The following is a 25,232-nucleotide window of genomic DNA, read 5'->3' as shown; positions in this document are numbered from 1 at the left end:
GAACTTAGTTTGCAGCATCTGCAGCACAAGCCACTGGTAATGTATAATCTGAGGAGGTAATCAAGCTGGTTACGGTGGTAAACATGTTTCCTATGTACGAACACGGATCCGAATTTATATGATTAAGTTATCGAATTCTTAATTCTGAGAACCGCTCACATGTGAACCGCTTTTCGGGCTCTTGTAAGCTCCAAGACGGTCAGAATATGGTCCGATTAAGATGTGTAAATTACTACACTGGTCAGGTTTCCTTTAAACGGAGATGTAACTTATAAGATCTATGCGGTCAGAGTAAGCCTAGGAAAACGACTTCATGTTTCTGCACCAAGGAAAAATTTCTCTCTCGCTCTATATCGGAGTTTGTAGATTCTGGGGTATCATTATATTGGTCATTAATTCCTTGTGCAGGGACATCATTTTATTTTTACTAACATTTTTAATATTAACCTGGCTATACCTTTGGATTAATGACTGAGACCCGGAAACACCGTTTGCTACCTCCTTCCACGACTGGAGTTCGATGATACTGGCGTAAAATACAAACAAATCACTTTACTAGGTATAGGAGGGAAGAAAAGTAGTTCATCCATTTACGAAAAGTAGGAAATATCGCGATTTTGAGTGTGATAATTTTCATTAGGTTTTGTTTAATCAAAATACAGTACAGTATTAACAATAAGTGCTTTTACTCACGGACTGAGTTATCGATGCGAACGTATTCATTATGCAGTGTATATTATACTGTCTACAGCACATTACCGTACGATATAGAGAATAAAGTTAAAATGAAAAATAATCATAATATGGATATTTAAACACATTTTTGAAAATGGTGACCGTTCATTTCGATACAGGCTTCAGTTATTTTGTGCCTATTATCGCACTATAGATTATTGCATCTAATTTCAATTACCAGTTTCGTCCTTCATATTTAGTAACTCATTAAATAATTCTGTACCTACTCTATAAAAGAGTACCTTAAGTACTGTCAATTCAGTCTTCACTTCTGCCCGACCCGCACAGATAAAATTACTCAGACATGCTATCTACTGTCCGTCCAAGTGGTTATGTCGCAGGATCGTAGAAAGGGGGGAATCACGTGATAGTTAATAACTTAACGAGGCCCTTTTAAGTTATTTTAAACAGTTGCATAATATTACGTAGACGTCCAATTAATTCCTAACAGAAATTAATGTTTTCAGAAAAGAGTTACGAAAGCCCAGCCACTAGTCTTTACAGTGGAGCGAGCAGAAGCAGGGGGGGGGGATCGGGATGCGACGTAGGCAAACGGAGGACAGTACCTGTGCGAAAATAAAGATTCAATATTGGAAGTTTTCGTCACTAGAAAACGCGAACATATTTCTGAAACGTACTATAATCAATAACTCAGTACTGCGGCCTTGGTTCTGTGTGGAGGACAGTTGGAACTTCGTTAGTGGAAGGGGTGGGAGTGAAGTACATTCAAAAACTCAGGTACAATAAAAGTTGAAGTAAAAATAAAATGATGTCCCTGTAGAAATTGCGAAGCAAACTGCCTTGTATGGTCTTATAAATATATGTGGGACTAGTGGGTGCTCTATTAGTAAGAAATATCAAGTGTAAGCTTACTGTTATTTGTTATGATTTTCTCATTAATTTTTTGTGTTTCTACCTTTCTGAAGCTTGGATTGCAGCACATTTTTGAGGATAATGCAGACTTCTCAGGAATCATCAGTGAACTGATAGCCAACACTAGCTTTTCTCAGAATATGAAAATGGATGTCGATGAGAGAGGAATCTCAGTTCTAACTGACAAAGGTAGAGTTTAAAGATTTTATTTACTTATTTATTTATTTAATATATTTATTTTTAGTGGCAGAGTTAAGTCCACAAGGACTTCTCTTCCACTCAATCAGTAGTATATTTTGTTCTTGACCCTACTATCCGTTTCGAAAGAAACATAAATCAGGTCATCGAAGCTGATATTGAGAAGGCTATATATGAACCTTGTCTGCCGTATCTTTCTCAAAAGTACAACGCCCCTCTTAAACAATGGTTTGTCATTGGTTTGCTGTTTGGCAGTAGAGGTTCAATTATAAAATTCACATGGAATTATCTTAAGGAACTTCACATTACTTTTGATTATGTAATGTCTATTCTTATAAGTATTATCAAGGATTCTCTTCAAATATTACATCATCATCTCTATTTCAATTAATCCACTTATATTTGCCTTCAACAATTGCCTTTCTTTTTTCTTTAATGTATCACATCACATTATATTGTACATGTTTATTTTATTCAGGACCCTTGTGGTCATTCAAATTCTTTGAGCTGATGTTTATAATTTAGAAATATATACACTCAGGGACAAAAAAAAAACCGGACAATTTAATATTTGCTGGTATTTTGCAAAACATTTCCTTCTCATACAATATTATGGTAGCCATCTGTTGTTATGGAGACGTGTATACATTGTTGATTGTTTTTTAGTTTTATAAACAAGCCATTACAACCAAATATTCCAATTTTGCTTTCGGAGTCTCAGCTATAACAATTTTGTCTCAACCATTTTGTGCTTCATTATCGTTATCATTCGTTATTTCTTTATTTTTACATTTTCTGAGTTTAAGTGGAGTTGTAACATTTGTCTTAAAACAAGATGCGACCTGAAGATGTGGCTCGAGCTGTAGCCCTTTACGATGATGGACGCAGTGTACGTTACATTGCAAATGTTATGAATATGGCTAGAAGCACAACCCATGATGCCATAAAACGGTATAGAGAGACCCTAGAATATACCAGAAGACCAGGTTCGGGTCGTCCAAGAGCCACAAATCCAAATGAAGACAGGTATATGGTGTTGAGAGTTCTTAGGGAGAGCAACCTGTCAGCTACTAGTGTAGCCCAGCAATTTGTTAACATGCATGGACGCCCAATTTCGGCCAAAACAGTTAGAAGGAGGTTGAAAGCAAGTGGACTGATATCAAGTAGACCTGCAACTGGTCCCAGACTTCTCAGGATGCATCAAGTTTTGCAAATGATCACAGGAATTGGAGAAATAGACAATGGAGCTGTGTTCTGTTCACCGATGAGTCCCGTTTCAATCTGTGCTCACCTGATAGACGTGAAAGAGTTTGGAGAAGAAGGGGAGAACGATTTTCACAGTGTTGCATTTCCGAAAATGTGCCGTATGGAGGTGGTGGAGTGATGGTTTGGGCAGGAGTGTGTACGGATGCTCGTACAGAGTTGGTTTTTGTTGAAAATGGAAGACTAAAGCTGATAGGTATATAAATGAATGTTTGGCTGATCATGTTGTGCCATTTGGCCAATTTGTAGGCGATAATTTTGTTTTAATGCATGATAATGCACGGCCGCATATTGCCCAAGCGGTCGGAGATTATCTCCAAGAAATGGCAATCCATGTTCTTCCATGGCCAGCAAGAAGTCCAGACATGAACCCAATTGAACACGTGTGGGACATGTTGGGACGGCGTGTTAAGAATAGACGACCGAGACGAGAATCGTTACAAGAGTTGAGGCGAGCACTTGGCGAAGAATGGGAACTTATTCCTCAAGAAGACATTGCTAACCAAATTGAGAGCATGCCAAGACGTATGGATGCAGTTATTCAAGCCAGAGGGGGTAATACCCGTTACTAAAAAGAGTTTTTAATGTTTAAGGCACCATAAAATGAAAAAACAGTTAGACCAAGCGATGCCATAGTTATACGCCCTTTATAATTTTTTGTAAATTTTCTCATCAGAGATTTTTTTCTTCAAATGTTGTCGTATAAGGTGCTAAATGAAACATTATTTTGTTTAAATGGGTTTTGTTTCATTTTGAAATAATTGGCAACAAAATGCAAGCAAATATAGAAGTGTCCGTTTTCTTTGTCCCTGAGTGTATATATATATATATATATATATATATATATATATATATATATATATATCTAAATTATTACAGTATTACAGTATGTATATATACATCTGTATATATAATATTTTATATTATTCATTCTTTTGGTTATTTAATTTAATTTATCAAGCCAGTGGTATTTTTGGCGACATGAGTCCCAGGATTCTTAATGGATTACCTGATATTCACCTTATTAGTATTATAGAGGAATGAAATTTAAAACGATGTTCCCTTAGCAACTCTGCTTTGCTCTCATATAATGCGCAGCCGCGTATATTGCGAATCTTAAATTTTAACTATTACTTTGTGTTTTATTCTTCTCTATATACAGAGTGGAAGTAATGTAGATTTTAACAGCTTATTCCTAGGATATAGTACAAGAAAAATTCTGATACTATTTTAATCCTAAATAAATACCTTCCTCAGAAAGAAAAAAAAAATAATTCATAAATGTTGTTGTTGTTTTCTAATGCCAGGCGTTTGACAATAAAGTCATTTGACCTCTTGCACTCCAATATTTTTCAAAGATATTATCATGACCAGCCACTGAAGCACAGATTTTGAGGTGTTCCGAATCCATTTCTTGGTTTGAGTTGCACAATGTGCAGTTAGGGGACTGATATATTCCAATTCTATGCAGGTGTTTAGCCAAACAATCATGGCCTGTTGCCAATCTAAATACACCTACCGACGATTTTCGTGGTAAATCGGGAATTAACTGTGGATTTTGATGTAGAGAGTTCCATTTTTCCCCTTGGGATTGTGTTATCAAATTTTGTTTGTTGAAGTCTAAGTATGTAGATTTAATAAATCTTTTCACAGAGTAATACGTAGATTTAGTAACAGGTCTGTAAGTAGCAGTGTTGCCCTTCTTTGCTAAAGTATCCGCATTCTCGTTTCCCAGGATTCCACAATGGGATGGTATCCATTGGAATACAATTATTTTATTGAGTGATATTAATTGAGAGAGAATTTTAGTTATTTCTGCTGTTTGAGATGAAGGTGTGTGTTTAGAGACGATTGATAGAATAGCTGCTTTGGAGTCTGACAATATAACTGCATTCCTAAATTTATTGATGTGGCATAGAAGATTCCTGAGACATTCACTTATTGCAATGATTTCACCATCATAAATGTTAACACAGTTTAACAATAGTAAATAAAAGTAATTTATTTCGGTGCTTAATCTGCTAATAATCGAGGTTTAATACTACTGGTGTAATATGAATAATGATGGACAATCCACAGTTACAAATATAATATTGTCATGTCTTCACGGTACCAACAATCATCTTTATAATTTTAAATATTAAGCTCGATCTCATAGAAGTTGTCACTTAGCATTTCCAATTGTTTGCTTTCATATTTTCAAATCCTACTGTTACAATTTTGTGCTACACGTGTTTATTATTGTAGGACAAAGAAATTTGAGTGAGGAACTGAGGAACAGTCAGAAGGTATAAGATCTGTTAGCTAGAATGCCTAAATTCAATAAACACTGAAAAGTAAACTGCTTACGTTAGTGAATTTGGTGCCTATGTGTTTTCAACCGATGGAACAGTTTTGTTATGTAAGGTTCGTGAAAAGACAGTTAATCACGGAAAATAGTAATACACGTTACAAGAGCGGTATGTTGACGTTTTCATGGTCGAGGAAAAGATTGAAAAAGCGAAACGTAGTTGAGCTTTTTTAATTTCCGAGAACATGAAAACAAACATACCGCTCGTGTATCGTATAATATTTTGTGCGAAGATCGTTTATTACATACCTGAAAGACGAATTTCTAATTAGTTGCAATGAAATCTCCATGTTGGTTTCTGTTTAATGACTGCAACTTCGGAAAACCAAAATATCTTTCTTCAACATTGTTGCTATAAAATGTTTTCTGTGTTTACTATACTCCAGCAGGCCGTGATATACGTCTGTCTTTTTTTCCCCCAGTCTATAAATGCGAACTTAAAACAAACGGTAAGGTTATGTAATGATTTATTTTTCATTTTAATATTTTAACAATGTTATTTATATAACATATTGCAGTAATAACATCGGCATCTGGAATCTTGTTGATTTTTTCACGGCTTCCTTAATGTTACTTGCATCAGGAATGCTGTAAGTTTCGTGGAGTAGTAGACTTTACTTAATTTTTGGAAATATTTAAAAACAATAATTAACATTGCAATTTAGGTGAAATTGCAGTGGTAAGTTTCCAATTTATAATTATTACTATGTTAAACGTCTCAAAAAATAATATGTTAAAAGCCTAAAGCAGTAAAATGAATGTCGCGCTTAAGCGGTAAGAAGAGGGAAATTGTTATGTGTGTTACGTTGGGAATACTGAATGTGGTATTTCACACTTACCGCGTATTGGTTCTGTGCGGAAAACAAGCAAATACGCACGATCTCGCACAAAAGTATTTTATAAGTCAACATGTGTCACCTACGAAGTAAATATGTGAGTTATGTTGATATAATTTAAATTTATTGCTAAAATATATTATTCATTTTTTAAATTTATAATGCCTTTTTTAAAGATTATTGTGACTTTTTTACGTTTTTATTGCCTTTTTTTCGTGCCTATTTTAACTGTTATAAGTGCCTAAACATCCGGTCTCTAGTCATTATTATAAAACGTAGATCAAGCACTACTAAAAAATTCCCGTATTTTGCACATCCCAATTGTTTAGTAGAGAAAAAAGGTTGAAAAATACTCTTATTGCGCGAACAAATAGTCAATACATCAATGAAATCTAAAATTTAGGAACTACGGTATCTATATAACATGCTGTAGGTACGAAGCAACACAACATAAGCCATGTCTATTCTAAAAATGATGAAGTAAGAGTAGAACGTAGAATAATTCTCTCCGGCACCGGGATTTGACGCTCTATCCATTAAGCCACATCCGATTCCCATTCCGATGCCGGACAGAACCCTCTCAGTTTATATTCCACATCTTAGGTTCCCTCAGTGGCCAACCCTCATGCACTGCGTCACAGATGTGACAGTGGTACAATGCACACAAAATGTGCAGAGGTGCACTCATTACGAGTAACTAAGCGGCCGGGATCCGACGGAACAAGCACCGTCTTAAATCACCTAAGTGATTATTTTTCGCATATCATATATTACGATGTACCGAAGTACATATGATATTTCAATGCAGAAATTCTGCGTCATCATATGATGAAAAAAAGAGTGAAACGGAGAAAAATTCTCCGACGGAATAAGCGCCGTCTTAAATCACATTGTTGTCTCTCTATTGTGGTGGTATTAGCGTGTGTTGGACGGAAGGTAATTGACAATGACGTTCAAATTTGAAGAGTCCACTGCAAGAATGATGGATGTCATTTAGACTACATTTTGCAGGAGAAGCAATTGAAAGTTTGAAATGCTTAGCGCTCAAAGCTTAACTGTGATTTTCCGATCATTACTGGACAATAACTATCGGTGTTAATGCATATAACTCTCTATGTACATTCTATATGACTAGCAGGAAAGAAATGGGGATGCTCTAGGAATACTTTGAACCATACATACAAAATGTTTATACAGCCAGTGCTGACATACTGCGGAGAAATTTTAATTACTTCACCTTTCATAAACGAAATAGAATATGTTCAAAACCAAGCTCTCAGACTCATTACTGGTGGAATCAAAACAACTCCAATAGATTCTATGAGATTCCTCACTAATATTAACACCATCAAAATGACAATAGAAGAAAAAGCACTGATTCAATATGAAAAACTTATTAGATTACCAGGAAACAATTGGCATTCATACAGTCCTCTATGTAGATTGAAAACTCAAAAAAGTTCATATCCATTGTTCAAGAATTAACACAAAAAATCAATATCCCGAATTTAAAAGAAAACCTACAAATTAAACCAAACCCTTTAACTCTATTAAATATGGAATATAATCTAAATTTAACAGAAGAAATACTGAAATCAGAAGTAAACACTGAAATACTAAAACAATTGTCTTTAGAGACAATTAATATTAGATACCCTCCACAAAACTGGCCTCATTTATACACTGACGGATCCTTGATCTCCAGAGAACAAGGTGCCGGTGCAGGTATTACGTGCTGTCTCTTCTCACTTTATAGATCTCTTGGGTATGGAACAACAAGTTTTAATGGAGAAATCATTGCAATAAGTGAAAGTCTCAGGAATCTTCTATGCCACATCAGTAAATTTAAAAATGCAGTTATATTGTCAGACTCCAAAGCAGCTATTCTATCAATCGTCTCTAAACACACACCTTCATCTCAAACAGCAGAAATAACTAAAATGCTCTCTCAATTAATATCACTCAATAAAATAATCTTATTCCAACGGATACCATCCCATTGTGGAATCATGGGAAACGAGAATGCGGATGCTTTAGCAAAGAAGGGCAGCACTGCTACTTACAGATCTGTTACTAAGTCTATGTATTACTCTGTGAAAAGATTTATTAAATCTACATACTTTGACTTCAACAAACAAAATTTGATAACACAATCCCATAGGAAAAAATGGAACTCTCTGCATCAAAATCCACAGTTAATTCCCGATTTACCACGAAAATCGTCTGTAGCTGCATTTAGATTGGCAACAGGCCATGATTGTTTGGCCAAACACCTGCATAGAATTGGAATATATCAATCCCCTAACTGTCCATTGTGCAACTCAAACCAAGAAATGGATTCGGAACACCTCAAAATCTGTGCTTCATTGGCTGGTCATGATAATATCTTTGAAAAACTTTGGAGTGCAAGAGGTCAAATGACTTTATTGTCAAACACCTGGCATTAGAAAACAACAACAACAAACATTCTATATGAAGAGTTCGTGGGAAAAACGACGAATATCACAGTTTTCTTAAGGTTGATGTCATTATCTAATTCAATGGATCACAGCGAAATTTAATGTTGTTCTTATGAAAAATGGTAAAAAGGAGCATTATCACCACGAATACAGTAATCCTTTCCTTCATTTTCTATAGAAACAGCACTACATCTTGCAGTTATAGACTCAATTAGATCATTATCTAATCCTTAACAGAAATGTGACATTCATCGTTTTTCTCGCGAACTCTTCATATATCTTAAGATATGCATTGACAGTCTTGGTTCATTTTCGACAAGAAACTGACATTCATCATTCTTGCAGTGGACTCTTCATTTACTCGAACAGTAAATATTATATTACTACTACTAATCTTAAAAATATGATATTTTAGAAATTAAAAACAAAAATAAAACAAAAACAAAATTTCACTACGCATTATGTTTAGTAGACGGAGATGTACAATCTTTATAATATTGGCAGTTTATATAGTTTACACCCTGTGTAAGTCATACATCTTTCCTATGACAAACGTTTACATAGAATTTTCCTTGTCTACTCGTACATGTTTCGTATAGGCTACCAACGAATAAAGCATGTACTTAAAAAGCACAGTTTATTTTAAAGTTATAGGTTATTTAAATATTTTATGCTCATTTCGGACGTGTTTTTAAATTCCCACAGGTTCCACAAAGTGTCAACCTGCTCCCAAGAGATCGCAAAGAGAGAAGCAAAATGCAATTGATTTCACGGCTGACCATCCATTTCTGGTGTTCATTGTGGACCGAATTAATTCTGTGCCTGTGTTTGCTGGACGAGTGACGAAACCAAGAGAATGATTTCCTTTCACTTATTTTTCTGTAGTTGTGTATACTGTAAGTTTGAAAAGTTGTAGAATATATTGTTTATTCCATAATTTTTCTCTTTCTTTTCTGTACATTGTATATTCATTGTACAGGGACATCATTTTATTTTTACTAACATTTCTAATATTAACCTGGCTATACCTTTGGATCAACGATTAAAAACCGGAAACCTCCTTCCACGATTGGAGTTCGATGATACTGGCGTAAAATAAAAACAAATCGCTTTACTAGGTATAGGAGGGAAGAAAAGTAGTTCACCCATTTACGCAAACTAGGAAATATCGCGCTTTTGAGTTTGATCATTTTCATTAGGTTTTTGTTTAATCTTAATACAGTACTGTACTAACAATGGGTGTTTTTACTCACGAACTGAGCTGTCCATGCGGATGTACTTATTATGCAGCGTATATTATACTGTCTACAGCATATTAGCTTACACTATAGGGAATGAAGTTAAACTGAAAAATAATCATAATATGGATATTTAAACACATTTTTGAAAATGGTGGCCGTTCATTTCGATACAGGCTTCAGTTCTAATGTGCATATTATCGCACTATAGACTATTGTACGTAACTCCAATTACCAGGTTCGTACTTGGTATTAGTAACTCATGTTGAAATAATTCTGTATCTACTCTATAAAAGAGACCTTACGTACTGTAAATTCAATCTTCACTTCTGCCCGATCCGAAAAGATAAAATTACTCAGACATGCTATCTACTGTCCATCCAAGTGGTTACGTCGCAGCGTCGTAGAAAAAGAGGAAATCACGTGACAGTTAATTACTCAACGAGGCCCTTTTATTTAAGTTATTTTAAACAGTTGTATGGGTATAATATTACGTAGACGTCCAATTCCTAACAGAAATTAATGTTCTCAGAAAAAAGCTAGGACAACCCAGCCACTAGCATTTATAGAGAGGCGAATAGAAGCAGGTGGGGGAAACCGAGATGCGACGTAGGAAAATGGAAAATGATGCAATATTGAAAGCTCTTTCGTCACTGGAAAACGCGAACATATTTTTGGAACGTACTGTTAACTATGACCGTACGGCTACTATGACTGTATATGCGGTCTTGGATCTGTGTGTAGGACGTTGAACTTCATTAGTGGAAGGGGTGGGAGCGAAGTACATTCAAAAACTCAGGTACAATAAAAATTGAAGTAAAAATAAAATTATGTCCCTGTATTAACCATCTAGTAGTCGCGCGACGTAAATTTTTTGTAATCCACTTTTTTGTAATTAACTCGTTGTTACGCCACACAGTTTGTAACAATCAATAATTTCCGCATTCATCTTATATTTTAAATTTTCTTTCCTTTCAAACAATGCGTAATTTTACTAATTGAATAACTTAGCCAATTAATAATTTCGCTGCTTAAAATAATGGAGTCAGTTAAACAAAGTAAAAAATCAGCCAGATTTTCGGTTGTCGTCCGACAAGGACTTTTCCGGTTTCTAGGAATTCAAAGCTACCAGAATCAACCGGAAATCAGCTGATTTGGCAACACTGCCACTGCGCCATTAAAATAAAAAATTACGTGAAATGCTAAGGAGAATGTATTTAAGAATATTACTCTACTGAAAGAGATTGTTTCGTAATAAAAAACGCGTAGAAACATGATAATATAATGTTTTGTAATAAAAAACATGCAGAAACAAGATAATATAATGTTTCGTAATAAAACACTTCTAGAAGCAAGATAATATAATGTTTCGTAATTCGTAATAAAACGCGTAGAAACAAGATAATATAATGTTTCGTAATAAAAAACGTGTAGAAACAAGATAACATAATGTTTCGTAATAAAAAAACTTGTAGAAACAAGATAATATAATGTTTCGTAATAAAAAACGTATAGAAAAAAGATAATATAATGTTTCGTAATAAAAAAAACTTGTAGAAACAACATAATATAATGTTTCGTAATAAAAAAAACGTGTAGAAACAAGATAATATAATGTTTCGTAATAAAAAATCTTGTAGAAACAAGATAATATAATGTTTCGTAATAAAAAAAACGCGTAGAAAAAAGATAACATACTGTTTCGTAATAAAGAAACGTGTAGAAACAAGATAATATATGTTTCGTAATAAAACGTGTAGAACCAAGATAATATAACGTTTCGTAATACAAAAATATAAACAAGATAATATAATGTATCCTAATAAAAAAGTGTAGAAACAAGATAATATGTTTCGTAATAAAAAAAACGTGTAGAAACAAGATAATATCTTTCGTAATAAAAAGTGTAGAAACGAGATAATATAATTTTTCGTAATAAAAACATGTAAAAACAAGATAATATAAAGTTTCGTAATAAAAAAATGTGTAGAGACAAGATAATATAATATTTCGTAATAAGAAACGTGTAGAAACAAGGTAATATAATATTTCGTAATAAAAAACGTGTAGAAACAAGATAATATAATATTTCGTAATAAAAAACTTGAAACATTATCAGAACAACTGGATAAATCATCTACATTGCATGCATAGAGATAGAATCCCAAAAGTCATGCTCCACTATCGTCCAAACGGGAAGAGATCTCTCGGTCGTCCAAAGAAGCGCTGGATTGAAAATTCAACTGTGAGATCGTAACAGGCCATTTGGCCTAATACTTGAAGGGAAGAAGAAGAAGAAGAAGAAGAAGAAGTAAAACGTGTAGAAACAAGATTATATAATATTTCGTAATAAAAAACGTGTAGAAACAGGATAATATAATATTTCGTAGTAAAAAAGTGTAGAAACAAGATAATATAATATTTCGTAATAAAAAAGTGTAGAAAGAAGATAATATAATATTTCGTAATAAAAAAGTGTAGAAACATGATAATATAATGTTTCGTAATAAAAAACGTGTAGAAACAAGATAATATAATGTTTCGTAATAAAAAAACTTGTAGAAACAAGATAATATAATGTTTCGTAATTCGTAATAAAAACGCGTAGAAACAAGAAAATATAATATTTCGTAATAAAAAAGTGTAGAAACAAGATAATATAATATTTCGTAATAAAAAAACGTGTAGAAACAAAATAATATAATATTTCGTAATAAAAAACGTGTAGAAACAAGATAATATAATATTTCGTAATAAAAAACGTGAAACATTATCAGAACTGGATAAATCATCTGCATCGCATGCATAGAGATAGAATCCCAAAAGTCCTGCTCCACTATCGTCCAAACGGGAAGAGACCTCTCGGTCGTCCAAAGAAGCGCTGGATTGAAAATTCAACTGTGAGATCGTAACAGGCCATTTGACCTAATACTTGAAGGGAAGAAGAAGAAGAAGAAGAGGAAGAAAAACGTGTAGAAACAAGATTATATAATATTTTGTAATAAAAAGCGTGTAGAAACAAGATAATATAATATTTCGTAATAAAAAAGTGTAGAAACAAGATAATATAATATTAACGACGGTATATTTCAAAATATTAATAAAGGTAAAAAGGTTGTTGGTTAATTTACAGGGAATCATTAAAATCGCTACCTAATGCAGCAAGAAGTATGCTACAATGCAACTTTCTCTATAACCACTCCATACCAATTTTCTCTACAACAACTCCATAATTTCATCTCGTCATGTTGGCGACACTGTGTATTCTTGTCGTCGGAACGGCAAGGCTGAAAGTTGCCACACCTTTTGTCTAGCTATCTAATTACTTAAATTGAGTTTCATATCCTGCGTGCCTTGTATCATAATAGCGACTAATCTGCCCGAAGGCAGGCACATCCCTTAGGCAAGACCCTGAGTATGCGAACCACAACCCGCCCCAAGGTTTACTGGGTAGGGTGTCACTGCTGTGGTCCGTCATTTATTTACGCATTGTACTTTTCCGCCTTCCTCTTTGTCTCCGCAAATGATCCAAAAAATCTTAAGGGGACACAGACGTGAGTTTTATACATTTTCAACATAAATAATTTTTACTTTTTTCTCTGAAAATATGAAATATATCTACACGCAATTTTTCTCGTAAATTTAGCATAATAGAATGAATAAAATCTATGGAGAAATCATTGCAATAAGTAAAAGTCTCAGGAATCTTCTATGCCACATCAATAAATTTAAAAATGCAGTTATATTGTCAGACTCCAAAGCAGCCATTCTATCAATAGTCTCTAAACACACACCTTCAGCTCAAACAGCAGAAATAACTAAAATGCTCCCTCAATTAATATCACTCAATAAAAGAATTGTATTCCAATGGATACCATACCATTGTGGAATCCTGGGAAACGAGAATGCGGATGCTTTAGCAAAGAAGGGCAGCACTGCTGCTTACAGATCTGTTACTAAATCTACGTATTACTCTGTGAAGAGATTTATTAAATCTACATACTTAGACTTCAACAAACACAATTTGATAACACAATGACAAGGGAAAAAATAGAACTCTCTGCATCAAAATCCACAGTTAATTCCCGATTTACCACGAAAATCGTCTGTAGCTGCATTTAGATTGGCAACAGGCCATGACTGTTTGGCCAAACACCTGCATAGAATTGGAATATATCAGTCCCCTAACTGCCCACTGTGCAACTTAAACCAAGAAATGAATTCGGAATATCTCAAAATCTGTGCTTCAGTGGCTGGTCATGGCAATATCTTTGAAAAATATTGGAGTGCAAGAGGTCAAATTACTTTATTGTCAAACGCCTGGCATTAGAAAACAACAACAACAGACTTCAACAAACAAAATTTGATAACACAATCTCAAGGGGAAAAAAATGGAACTCTCTGCATCATAATACACAGTTAATTCCCGATTTACCACGAAAATCGTCTGTAGCTGCATTTAGATTGGCAACAGGCCATGATTGTTTGGCCAAACCTGCATAGAATTGGAATATACTCGTATCAGTCCCCTAACTGCCCACTGTGCAACTTAAACCAAGAAATGGATTCGGAACATCTCAAAATCTGTGCTTCAGTGGCTGGTCATGACAATATCTTTGAAAAATATTGGAGTGCAAGAGGTCAAATGACTTTATTGTCAAACGCCTGGCATTAGAACACAACTACAACAGAGTGAATAAAATGCAACTGCCTCCCCAAATGACGCTTCTGATAGATATTGATTACGAAGGATAAAGATTGTGCAGAAATGGCAGACATAAAGGCGGTAATATCTAAAATCTTGTTTACATAAAAAAATACTAAAACATGTAAATCCGTGGGAAGAAAACATACTAAAGAGAAGAACATCGTTGCATAAGCTATTTCGCCAACGTACAGGCATTAAAACATTTATTTATTCACAGATCGAACTCACAGTAAACAAAATGGACAACTCAGTCAAGCAAGTAAAGCATGGCAGTTACCTTATGTCACTTGTTGGTTAATGAATTATTTCTTTTGTATACAAGTCACGATCTGATTTCAAACATGGTCTCTGTCACGTCACCTACAACACCATCGAAGAACTTCAAAATTGTATTTACAATTTAATAAATAGAAGTAAAAACAGCTTATCCGACTTGCCGTCCAAATGTCACATAAATATCACATTCAAATTTTAATAATCTATGTAAGACAACATACGAGTTGCCTGCCCCTAAACATTATATTGGACCTAATTTTGTCTATACTGGACGGACGTCTGACTTCCACTTATGACAACACTAGTCTCCACACTGTACGCACTAACGATATTATGACATTCCTCACATAAGTTGATTTTGAAAACTTGCTGCATCCAAGGATTAAATTAAGCTGAATAATTTAAATCCAAAGCAAAAGATCCAATATCACCCAATCTCAAGCATTTAGACTTGTAGGGTAAAGGTGCCTAATTCCGTGATCCCTCTAAAACCGTGATAAAATTTCAATTGACTGCCATGGAGTTGTGGTCTTTGACTTTTAAGTTTCTTAAATACATAACAGATGCCAGGAGATATCTTCTTTCAATTCTATTGACTAACCGCCTTTTGAATAGAAGCAGTCGACTGCAGAAGCTTTTGTTCAGTGGAAGGTGGTTGACCTGTAAGTTTTTCTTTCTCTTGTGACCGCTCCTGAAGAAACATTTTATATTTGAGGTAAGAATTAATATAGCGTTATAAAAATGATATATTATTGTAGATTATAGTCAGCTGAATCAATGTGTATGATTATTTAAACTTTATGAGATAATAACAATACTACAGGAGCTTTCCCATTTTCGGATTTATTTTCATATTTCTCCTTCCTGGCTCACTCGACCAGTGATGCCAACGTTAAACTGTGAAAATTAATGTCTATGAAAGAAAACAGTTCGTGGAAATAATAATAGAAATAAGTTATAGAAAACATCAATTATAATTATAATAAAATAATAGGGCATATATTTAACTTAATTACTGCTGTTGTTAGGAATATAAATAATGAGAAATAATTTTGTTATAATTCAATTTATTCAAATTTAATTTTGCATTGAATTTAACTTTCAGTTTATTTTGTTTAAAATATATTAATATATAATATGTACTCCTGTAGTTACACATGTATTTATATGAAATTTATCACTTAGGCCCTTCTTCTATGTTGTAATTTCTTGCTTAATCCATATTAAAACAATATACCATGACTTTAATGTGTTTTTCCAAATACACGTTTGTTTTCTGAGCAGTTAATGAGGATTATTTTAGTATCACGGAATTAGGATATCACTCACGGAATTAGGAAACCATTATCAAGGAATTTGGATCCCTGTCAAGGATTTAGGAGCCACTGTATAACAATGAAGAATCATATATCATATACCAAACTTGTGAAACTGTTGACACTGAATGTTGTAAAAACTGTAGCTAAAGGTCCAAATAACGTCATTTAGGTGTTATTTGAAAATTTTTATTACAATTTTGGCCTAAATATAGGTTTTATTAAATATGTAACGGAATTAGGCAACCTTACCCTACATTTATTCATTACTTCTAAATTTTTATGCAGCAATTTCTTAGTATCGGTTATACATATATTGTCTTTGATTTTATGAAACCTTCTATATATGTGGCAGTACACAGCACAATATTTCAGGAGAAAAAAAGAAGTTAATTAAAAATCAATGAGCCTACATAAGAATTTGAAATAATTCGGTAGAGAACGTTGGTGAATATGGCGAACATAAATGACATCATCGAGGGTCAGTGTAGGCCTATTGATGTTTATTTAATTTTTTTCTTCCTCCGGAAAAAAGAATGGTTTCATAAAATCTACGACGATATTTTGCGCCTACTCGCTGTGGATTAACGGTTAGCATGCTTGATCGTGAAACGAGTGGATCCGAGTTCAAATCCTGGCTGGGGAAAGTTACGTGGTTGAGATTTTTCCGAGGTTTTCCCTCAACCCATTAAGAGACGATGCTGGGTAACTTTCGGCGGTGGACTCTGGACTCATCTCGCTGGTATTACTGTATCGCCTTCACCTCATTCAGACGCTAGTTAAGCTAAGCAGCTGATAAAGCGTTGTAAAATAACAAATTAAAATATATTTTGTATGTTAAAATCCATTAGGCCTACATATTGTGCATAAGTAAACAACTCAGTGGCGGATCTTAACGTAACAAGTACAGTATCTCACAAATAGTTTATTTTTGGACTTTTTTTGCTTATATTAGTTCGCACTTTTCAGCCTTACATTTTTATACCATCTTTTCTGAGACATCCTTTATGTACACACATACTTATGTTCACCATTTTTCATGGCTACTGTACCTGAAAAACGAAATGTATCAGTTTCGTAGTAAGTGACGCAATTCTCTTGTAAATAATGTCAAATGTTCGATTTCACTTTAAATGCCGAATGCTTACGTCATACTTGACAATCGCAGAGCGCATGTAAACATCAGACCTACCAACATTCGAGAGATGAAAGACGGGAGATGGAAATTAATTAATTATTAATTTTTTATTTATTTTTATTTATTTACTAATATTTTATTGTGCTGTACAACAGCCAATGGCCAATAATAGTTCAGCACAAAATGACAGAAATTCCAAATAATGACAATAACTGCAATAAATGTAGAGTAGTGGCAAAAAAAAAAAAACCGGACCGACCCTTGTAGCTGATTTCAGAGCCTTGTTCACTCCAGAGCACGATAGACTGGTAACTAAGACTTTCGTGGTTCGAATCATGTCTGGGAAGGAAACTTTTTTTGTGCGAGATCGTGCGTATTTGCTTGTTTTCCGCACAGAACCAATACGCGGTAAGTGTGAAATATCACATTCAGTATTCCCAACGTAACACACAACGATTTCCCTATTCTTACCGCTTAAGCGCGACATTCATTTTACTGCTTTAGGCTTTTAACATATTATTTTTAGAGACGTTTAACATAGTAATAATTATAAATTGGAAACTTACCACTGCAATTTCACCTAAATTGCAATGTTAATTATTGTTTTTAAATATTTGCAAAAATTAAGTAAAGTCTACTACTCCACGAAACTTATTGCATTCCTGATACAAGTAACATTAAGGAAGCCGTGAAAAAATCAACAATATTCCAGATTCCGATGTTATTACTGCAATATGATATATAAATAATATTGTTAAAATATTAAAATGAAAAATAAATCATTACATAACCTTACCGTTTGTTTTAAGTTCGCATTTATAGACTGGGGGGGAAAAAGACAAACGTATATCACGGCCTGCTGCAGTATAGTAAACACAGAAAACATTTTATAGCAACAATGTTGAAGAAAGATATTTTGGTTTTCCGAAGTTGGCGTCATTAAACAGAAACCAACATGGAGATTTCATTGCAACTAATTAGAAATTCGTCTTTCAGGTATGTAATAAACGATATTCGCACAAAATAATGTACGATACACGAACGGTATGTTTGTTTTGATGTTATCGGAAATTAAAAAAGCTCAACTACGTTTCGCTTTTTCAAACTTTTCCCTCGATCATGAAAACGTCAACATACCGCTCTTGTAACGTACATTACTATTCTTGTTCCTTATTCAAATTTATTCACAATACTTTTCAATTGCAGCGATATTTTACTACTTAATTAACTTATTATTCCCAGAACATGAATTTTACCAGAAATCGAAAAGTATTGAGAATAAATTTGAATAAGGAACAAAAATGTTTCCTTTCCAGGCAGGATTCGAACCACGAAAGTCTTAGTTACCAGTCTATCGTGCTCTGGAGTGAACAAGGCTCTGAAATCAGCTACAAGGGTCGGTCCGTTTTTTTTTTTTGCCACTACTACATGGATAGACGTTCATGAATAGATGTGAAATGAAGAACAATTTAATTTAAACAATAATAACAAAATATGGGTTAGTGTTGAATTAGAATCCAATATTTAAACAATAATATAAATATCCAAACTATACATTAAAAGGATCCAATTTCATACCATGCCAATTGGCAAGTTTTAAGCATCTGGCAGCCGATGAAAGAGATTTAGACTTGCTGGTATACAATTTTTTTTTGAAATCTTAGTTCTTTAGAAGGAATCCGAAGGAGTTGGAAAAAGAGGGCCAGGAAGATCGAGAACGAGATGGGCGGACGAGATGAGGAAGAACGCTGATAGCGTGTGGACTAGAACTGCCACGAATCGAGAAGACTAAGGACCGATTGCATAAACCATTTAATCATAGATCAGAGGTTAAATTGATCCTCGTTCTAGCTGAACTTGGAATTTTGTGTTGTATAAAGTCTAATCTGAGATTAATTTGTCTCAAACTAAAGTCAACTTTGACTAAAGAAATTTCTCCGATTAAATTATATGATCCAAGTTCAGTTATTTCCTTTCTGTTTGAAGTATACTAGTGGCAGATTGTGGAAAAAGAATAGCCATTATTATTAATATATATGGTAGATATATAGGGGAGACTGTTACACCTTTAGCATAGTGTACCTTTGAACATTTTTCGTTTTTTAATTTTTGCTGCTACCTAGAAGACCCAAACTGAAGTAGATTGTAGAGAAAGCCACTAAGTAGCTCTGGTCGTAGTTTCGGTTTGATTTATGCAAAGTGTGAGTTCCGTGGACAAAAAGAGTTGTTTTTAGTACCAAAAGTAAACATTTCGTTCATCAATATATGTTTTCTAACACAAACCAGATTGTATTTGTTAATATCTTTCAAGTACAGTGTGTTCCCTATCATCTGGTGAGTAATAACATATTTTAATTTCCATAATTTATTCGAATCTCTAGTTTTGGGACCTATATTTGTATAAAAGTGCACCCTCTTGTACCTTTGAACACAAAACATTTTGTACCATGCAACATGCTGCAAAGTACATGATACTATTGGTTTTTGTTTTTATTTTATTTTAAGATTATGTCACGAAGTAAGTCTGGAGTTAAGAGGCCCCCAATTGATTCGGATGCCTTGAAGAAAACTGTTGAAGCAGTTATTGCTTCTCCAGAAAATAAAATCTCAATCAGAGAAGCCTGCTCTGGTTTATGATAGCAAATACATTTTAAATATGATTGTCAGTTTTTACAGCTATATTCTCACCTACATGCCATATGTTCCAACTTACAAGAGGGTATGTTCCAAGGTACATGAACCTGTTGTACCTTTGAACACATTACATATCCCTTCATTTTATTTTTTCCATCCTCAATAGATCTGTAAAACAGGAAAATACATACAAGAAGTTGTAAAGGAATCTTCAATAATTATTTCAAGTATATCCGTCATTTAAAAAATTTTATTTCCCAAATTAAAAAAAATATATATATGAAAAGTGTTTAAAGGTACAACAGTCTCCCCTATATATATTTTTTTTTTCAATTTCTTGCCTTAATATACAAACATTCTTATATTTTATAGGGCTTTATCGTGTTCAGCAGTATAAAATAACATAACCTATAATTGTATTATGTTTATAACAACCATTAATTATTCATGGATATGATAGGTACAGTTACCCTTAAAAAGAATGAGACGATTCTTGGTCGTCGGAAGTTAAAGTTCTACAGCACGGTTCACTCGATATCCCGTAACGATACATACCATGACAAATAGTACAAGAATTGTTATAAGGACCACAACAAGGACAAGGACCAGAATAAGGATCACGAAGAAGACTGCCATTTAAGGCCAGGATTTCACAACATAGCTCGAGTCACAAAATATCATTGCTTCACTGTACCGAATGGCAAATGCCTGCTAAGGGATCTACATTCTGGACTGCTGCTGTCACTGTCTTGTCTCGGTAGCTCATATAGTAGCGTGTCGGTTCCAATGTATAACCGAAACGTCTCGTGTTCGATCCCGGGTAAAACTTATTTTTTATTGAGGTGTAATTAATTTGTTCAGAGATCCTCGACTGTCTAATTTGTCGAAAAATATGGCATAATTTATGCCCAATTTCTGGGTCTTACAAGTGGGCTGAACCTCGTCAAAAAAATAAATCTTACTTGGATGTTAAAAGTATTCTTCCTCAAACCAAAATCATAAGAAACAAAAAGAGACCTGTTAACTTAAAATCTTGTCCACATACCATCAGCTTCTATTACAGCTCTAAGTCGATCCGGCATGGATGTCACGAGATTGTGGAATAAGTTCTGATCCCCTGCGAGATCTTCCCAGGTGTCAACAACTTGATCTCACAATTCGTCTCGATTTCGAGGGCGTCGGTGGGTATAGGTGGCTATTCTTCTCTTTTTCAATTCCATCCATAATTTTTCGAGGACATTCAAATCAGGTGACTTCGGAGGCCAATTAATGATTTCGATCTCGGGTCTCCTTTGAAACCATCTTTGAATGCTTGCAGCATAGTGCACGAGATGGTTATCCTGCTGGAACAGAAATGTTCCTTCGGGAAAAAGTTCTCGGGCGGAAGGAAGGAATATATTTTCCAGAATGTGCTAGTAAGTTCCCGCATTAAACCGGTCACCGATTCGTTCTATAACGCCAGGTCCATCGTAAGACATCCACCCCTAACACGATATGCTAAAGCGCCCCGATCTTTCACGTCGATGCACATAGCGCTGGTCATGTCGGAGACCATCCTCACGATAGACACGGGCAGGACCTTTGTAATAACTCGAGATGGTTGTTTCGTCGGAAAAAATTACATTTCTCCAATCGAAATCCACTCGATTGGTAGCGAAGGCAAGACGGTCGACAGCTTGTGCTTCCCCCAATATTTCCATTTGCGCAGCCCTCCGGCTCCTAATACCGCGGTTCCTCAACCTGTTGATCACAGTCTGTGAAGAGCCGGGAATGTTAGATGCTGCGCTTATTTCGTTAGCAGTCAGAAAGGGGTCCTGTCGAACTGTCTCGAATAACAGAGCATCCTCTTCCAATGAAGAAATCCGCGGACGCCCAGGAATAGGGCAATTTTTGACCTCCCCTAAATTTTGGTAACGATGAACCCACCTCGCGGCTGTACTTCCAGGAACACCGACCAAACGGCCAGCAGATCTAGCCCCATATCTAGCCTCAACTAGAGCTATAACTCGCTGTCTCATGTCACGTCGGTTCGCCATTACGATGAGAAATGAGGGATGACGATAATGCTTTAGTGTAGACAATGACTATTTAACGTGATATAGAATTATTGAAATAAGAGGCATCTTGCATAGTAAGAGTTAATAAATCAACCCTAAATTAAATATCTAAATAACAGGATATAACAGGAAGTCCAATTGTTGCGAAACTAATCAAATTAAATCTAATTACATTAAGTAAACAAACCCCAAATTATGACACCACATTGCTACAGCTAAATTGTAGGTTATTAACATAAGCATTGAATAGGTCCGTGGTTGTGCGTTGGACGACAAAACCAAACATCGAAAGTTCGAATATTGCCGAGGAATGTAACTTCTTGCTTTTTATAATGTAAATCAGACTTATAACTACAATCATTCGTATTTCTTACATTATTTATTAATATTTATAGCCAACACTGAATTTGTAAAGAAAAGACTTCAGAAATCTCATATGGAATTTGTAGCACTGAAGTAGCACAGCCATTGATAAATGTTTTGTACACAGAATTAGACTGAATTCCTATTCGACAGAACCTATAATCAATGGCTTGTCTGAACATAATAAACAAATCCTAAGTGTTTCCAATGTCACTGAACAATTTCAAAATATTAATTTAAAAACTAGTATCTAGTGATTATTTACATTTATGTCTACAAAATGAATCTTGGAAAAACATATGATACTGGTACTACTGATATTAAGAGTAAATGTATTGAATTTTTCACTTAATTTCATAATCACTTCAGTGGATGTTCTCGATTCAATGTTGTGAAAAAATTCAAAAGTAAAAACATGTAGATAACGCAGGGACTTCAAAATCTCATATATTAAAAAGAAGAATCTATATGTAATGAGTTGCAATGTAATGATCCTCATGTTCTTAAATACTGCAAGAAGTACAGTGTAATTTATAAAAAATTGTGAAAGAGGGAAATAGAATATATTTGAATAGAAAAGTGCAAAATTCAGATAATGCAATTAAACCTATTCGGAATATTATTAAATTTAAAATTGTAGATATCATAAGAAAGAAAATATTTTTTCATTATGACCAATGATTATAAAGTAGAGGATTCCAAATCTATTGCAAATTCTTTTAACATATTATAGTATATGGTACAGAAATATTATTGACAACTTAAACATTCAAGATTTTGCAAAAGATACTGCAATTGGTTACTTAACAGATGCATTTAATAATTAGTATTAATACATGTAATTAGTCAATAACTGCAACAGTGCTTTTTCATTCAATCATCTATACTAATAATATAATAAATCTGTAGCCGAAATTTTTCTGGTAATTTTCGATTTTCCAAAAATAATTGGTCCTAACATATACAATTAACCACCCTGAAACGGAAAATCGCTTTTTTGAAATTTTTGTTTGTATGTCTGTCTGTCTGTATGTTTGTTACCTTTTCACGCGATAATGGCTGAACGGATTTCGATGAAAATTGGAATATAAATTAAGTTCGTTATAACTTAGATTTTAGGCTATATGGCATTCAAAATACATTATTTAAAAGGGGGTTATAAGGGGGCCTGAATTAAATAAATCGAAATATCTCGCTTATTATTGATTTTTGTGACAAATGTTACATAACAAACGTTTCTTTAAAAATAATTTCCGATAAGTTTTATTGCTTGAAAAATTTTGATAGGACTGATATTTAATGAGATAAATGAGTTTTAAAATTAAAATAACTGCCATCTAACGCCGTGTAATGAATTTAAAAACAAATGACTTCGTCTATAAGGGGCCTTGGACAGCAACAATCGAAAGCTATGAAAGATAGCCTACAGATAATGTTTCTGTGTTTGTATGAAGTAATATCAGAAGCTAAATTAACCGATTTGTATAATTAATTATTAATTCACCATTGGAAAGTGTAGTTTCTCTAGATGGACATAATGCTATAATGTTATTACAGTAACTTCTGAGTGAATCGAGGACAGGTAAGATTAAAATAGCTTCTTATGCACAGAAAACGTGATAGGCTATTCTGTACATTCGTTTCCTGTTTTTCCTAAAATAATTTTAATGACCAAATGAGTGGTCTCTGGATCAAAATGATCGCATTTTAATTATGCAAATACAATTTAAATTAAGTTACATAATAAACGGTTTATCCTTATATCAAACACGAATGTTCCCTGGATCAAATGTCCTATTTTAATTATGTAATTACTTTATATTTATTTCTAACGGGTGCAGCGGAGCGCACGGGTAGGGCTAGTAACATGAATAAAATTGAATTCACATTAAATGAAACACTATTGCAAACACGTAGATAAAATAGTTAAAATTAAATGAAGGGGTGAGAATGAAATAATCCAAAGCCACACTTTTAACAAAAATTGTTTTGTGCGAGTGCATTACTTACACATTACACTAATGGGAAAGCTATTAATAAAATATTGTAATAATTACTCAAGAAATGACATAGCCTAAGGACTCTAAACCTTTGTAAAAGTTTGTCTATTATTATATATATTTTTAATTTCATTTTAATTGTTAGTTTTCATTATATATATATGCATTTACATTGTACAGTATATGTGTGTGTGTGTATAAATGCATTCATTAGATTAACGTTTATAATATTATAACTTGTAATTTTGTATTGTTTGCGATCATTAACACTTAATCTCAGGACTTTGTAGAACTCTATTTCAACGTTACTTAGCTATTTCAACGTTATTTAGACAAAAAAAAATCGTTGTGTAGACTAAGAATCGAACTCGCACTCTTCTACACAACACGCAGAAGTCTAACCGTCAGAGCTATTGAAACGACACGAAAGCTTTCCTTTCTGTGCGGAGTGTCGATCTAGTCATGAAGGGTCATTGTCGATTTAACTACACGATTTATGTATATATTTATCTTTTATTTACGTAATATTATAATATTTTTTGCAGTTTTTGAAGTGAATTTCGGAACGATGCTAGTAACAAACCAAATAGCCTGAATTTAAGTAACTCAATATTCGTTATCTTGTGTATCAGTGCTCTGGTCTCCGATCATGCGCAGTGTCTTACATCTGAGACTTAGGAATATTCAATCGTCTCATCCTTTTTCAGGGAAACTGTACATCCATAAATTTACAATTAGCTGTATTACTAAACGAAAATTGTCGTTTTACAAAGCTTTATTATGTTTAG

At 33.9% G+C, this 25,232-nt stretch overlaps 2 protein-coding genes across 2 annotated transcripts in view; one reads left to right on the top strand and one right to left on the bottom strand.

Moving 5' to 3' along the window:
• The window catches only part of LOC138702275 (alpha-1-antitrypsin-like protein GS55-MS), a 29,897-nt gene extending 20,308 nt beyond the window's left edge, over positions 1 to 9,589 (top strand). Inside the window, exons 5-6 of the mRNA XM_069829857.1 lie at positions 1,662 to 1,797; positions 9,420 to 9,589. Of these exons, the coding sequence (XP_069685958.1) occupies positions 1,662 to 1,797; positions 9,420 to 9,574 (291 nt within the window). The 3' untranslated portion in view covers positions 9,575 to 9,589. The remainder of the gene's footprint in view (positions 1 to 1,661; positions 1,798 to 9,419) is intronic.
• Positions 1 to 25,232, bottom strand: part of LOC138702314 (leukocyte elastase inhibitor-like) — a 163,491-nt gene that overhangs the window by 95,009 nt on the left and 43,250 nt on the right. The window lies entirely within an intron of this gene.

The sequence above is a fragment of the Periplaneta americana genome, chromosome 6 (assembly GCF_040183065.1).
Source record: "Periplaneta americana isolate PAMFEO1 chromosome 6, P.americana_PAMFEO1_priV1, whole genome shotgun sequence".
NCBI classification, from domain to species: domain Eukaryota; kingdom Metazoa; phylum Arthropoda; class Insecta; order Blattodea; family Blattidae; genus Periplaneta; species Periplaneta americana.
This window is presented reverse-complemented; position numbering and strand designations above follow the sequence as displayed.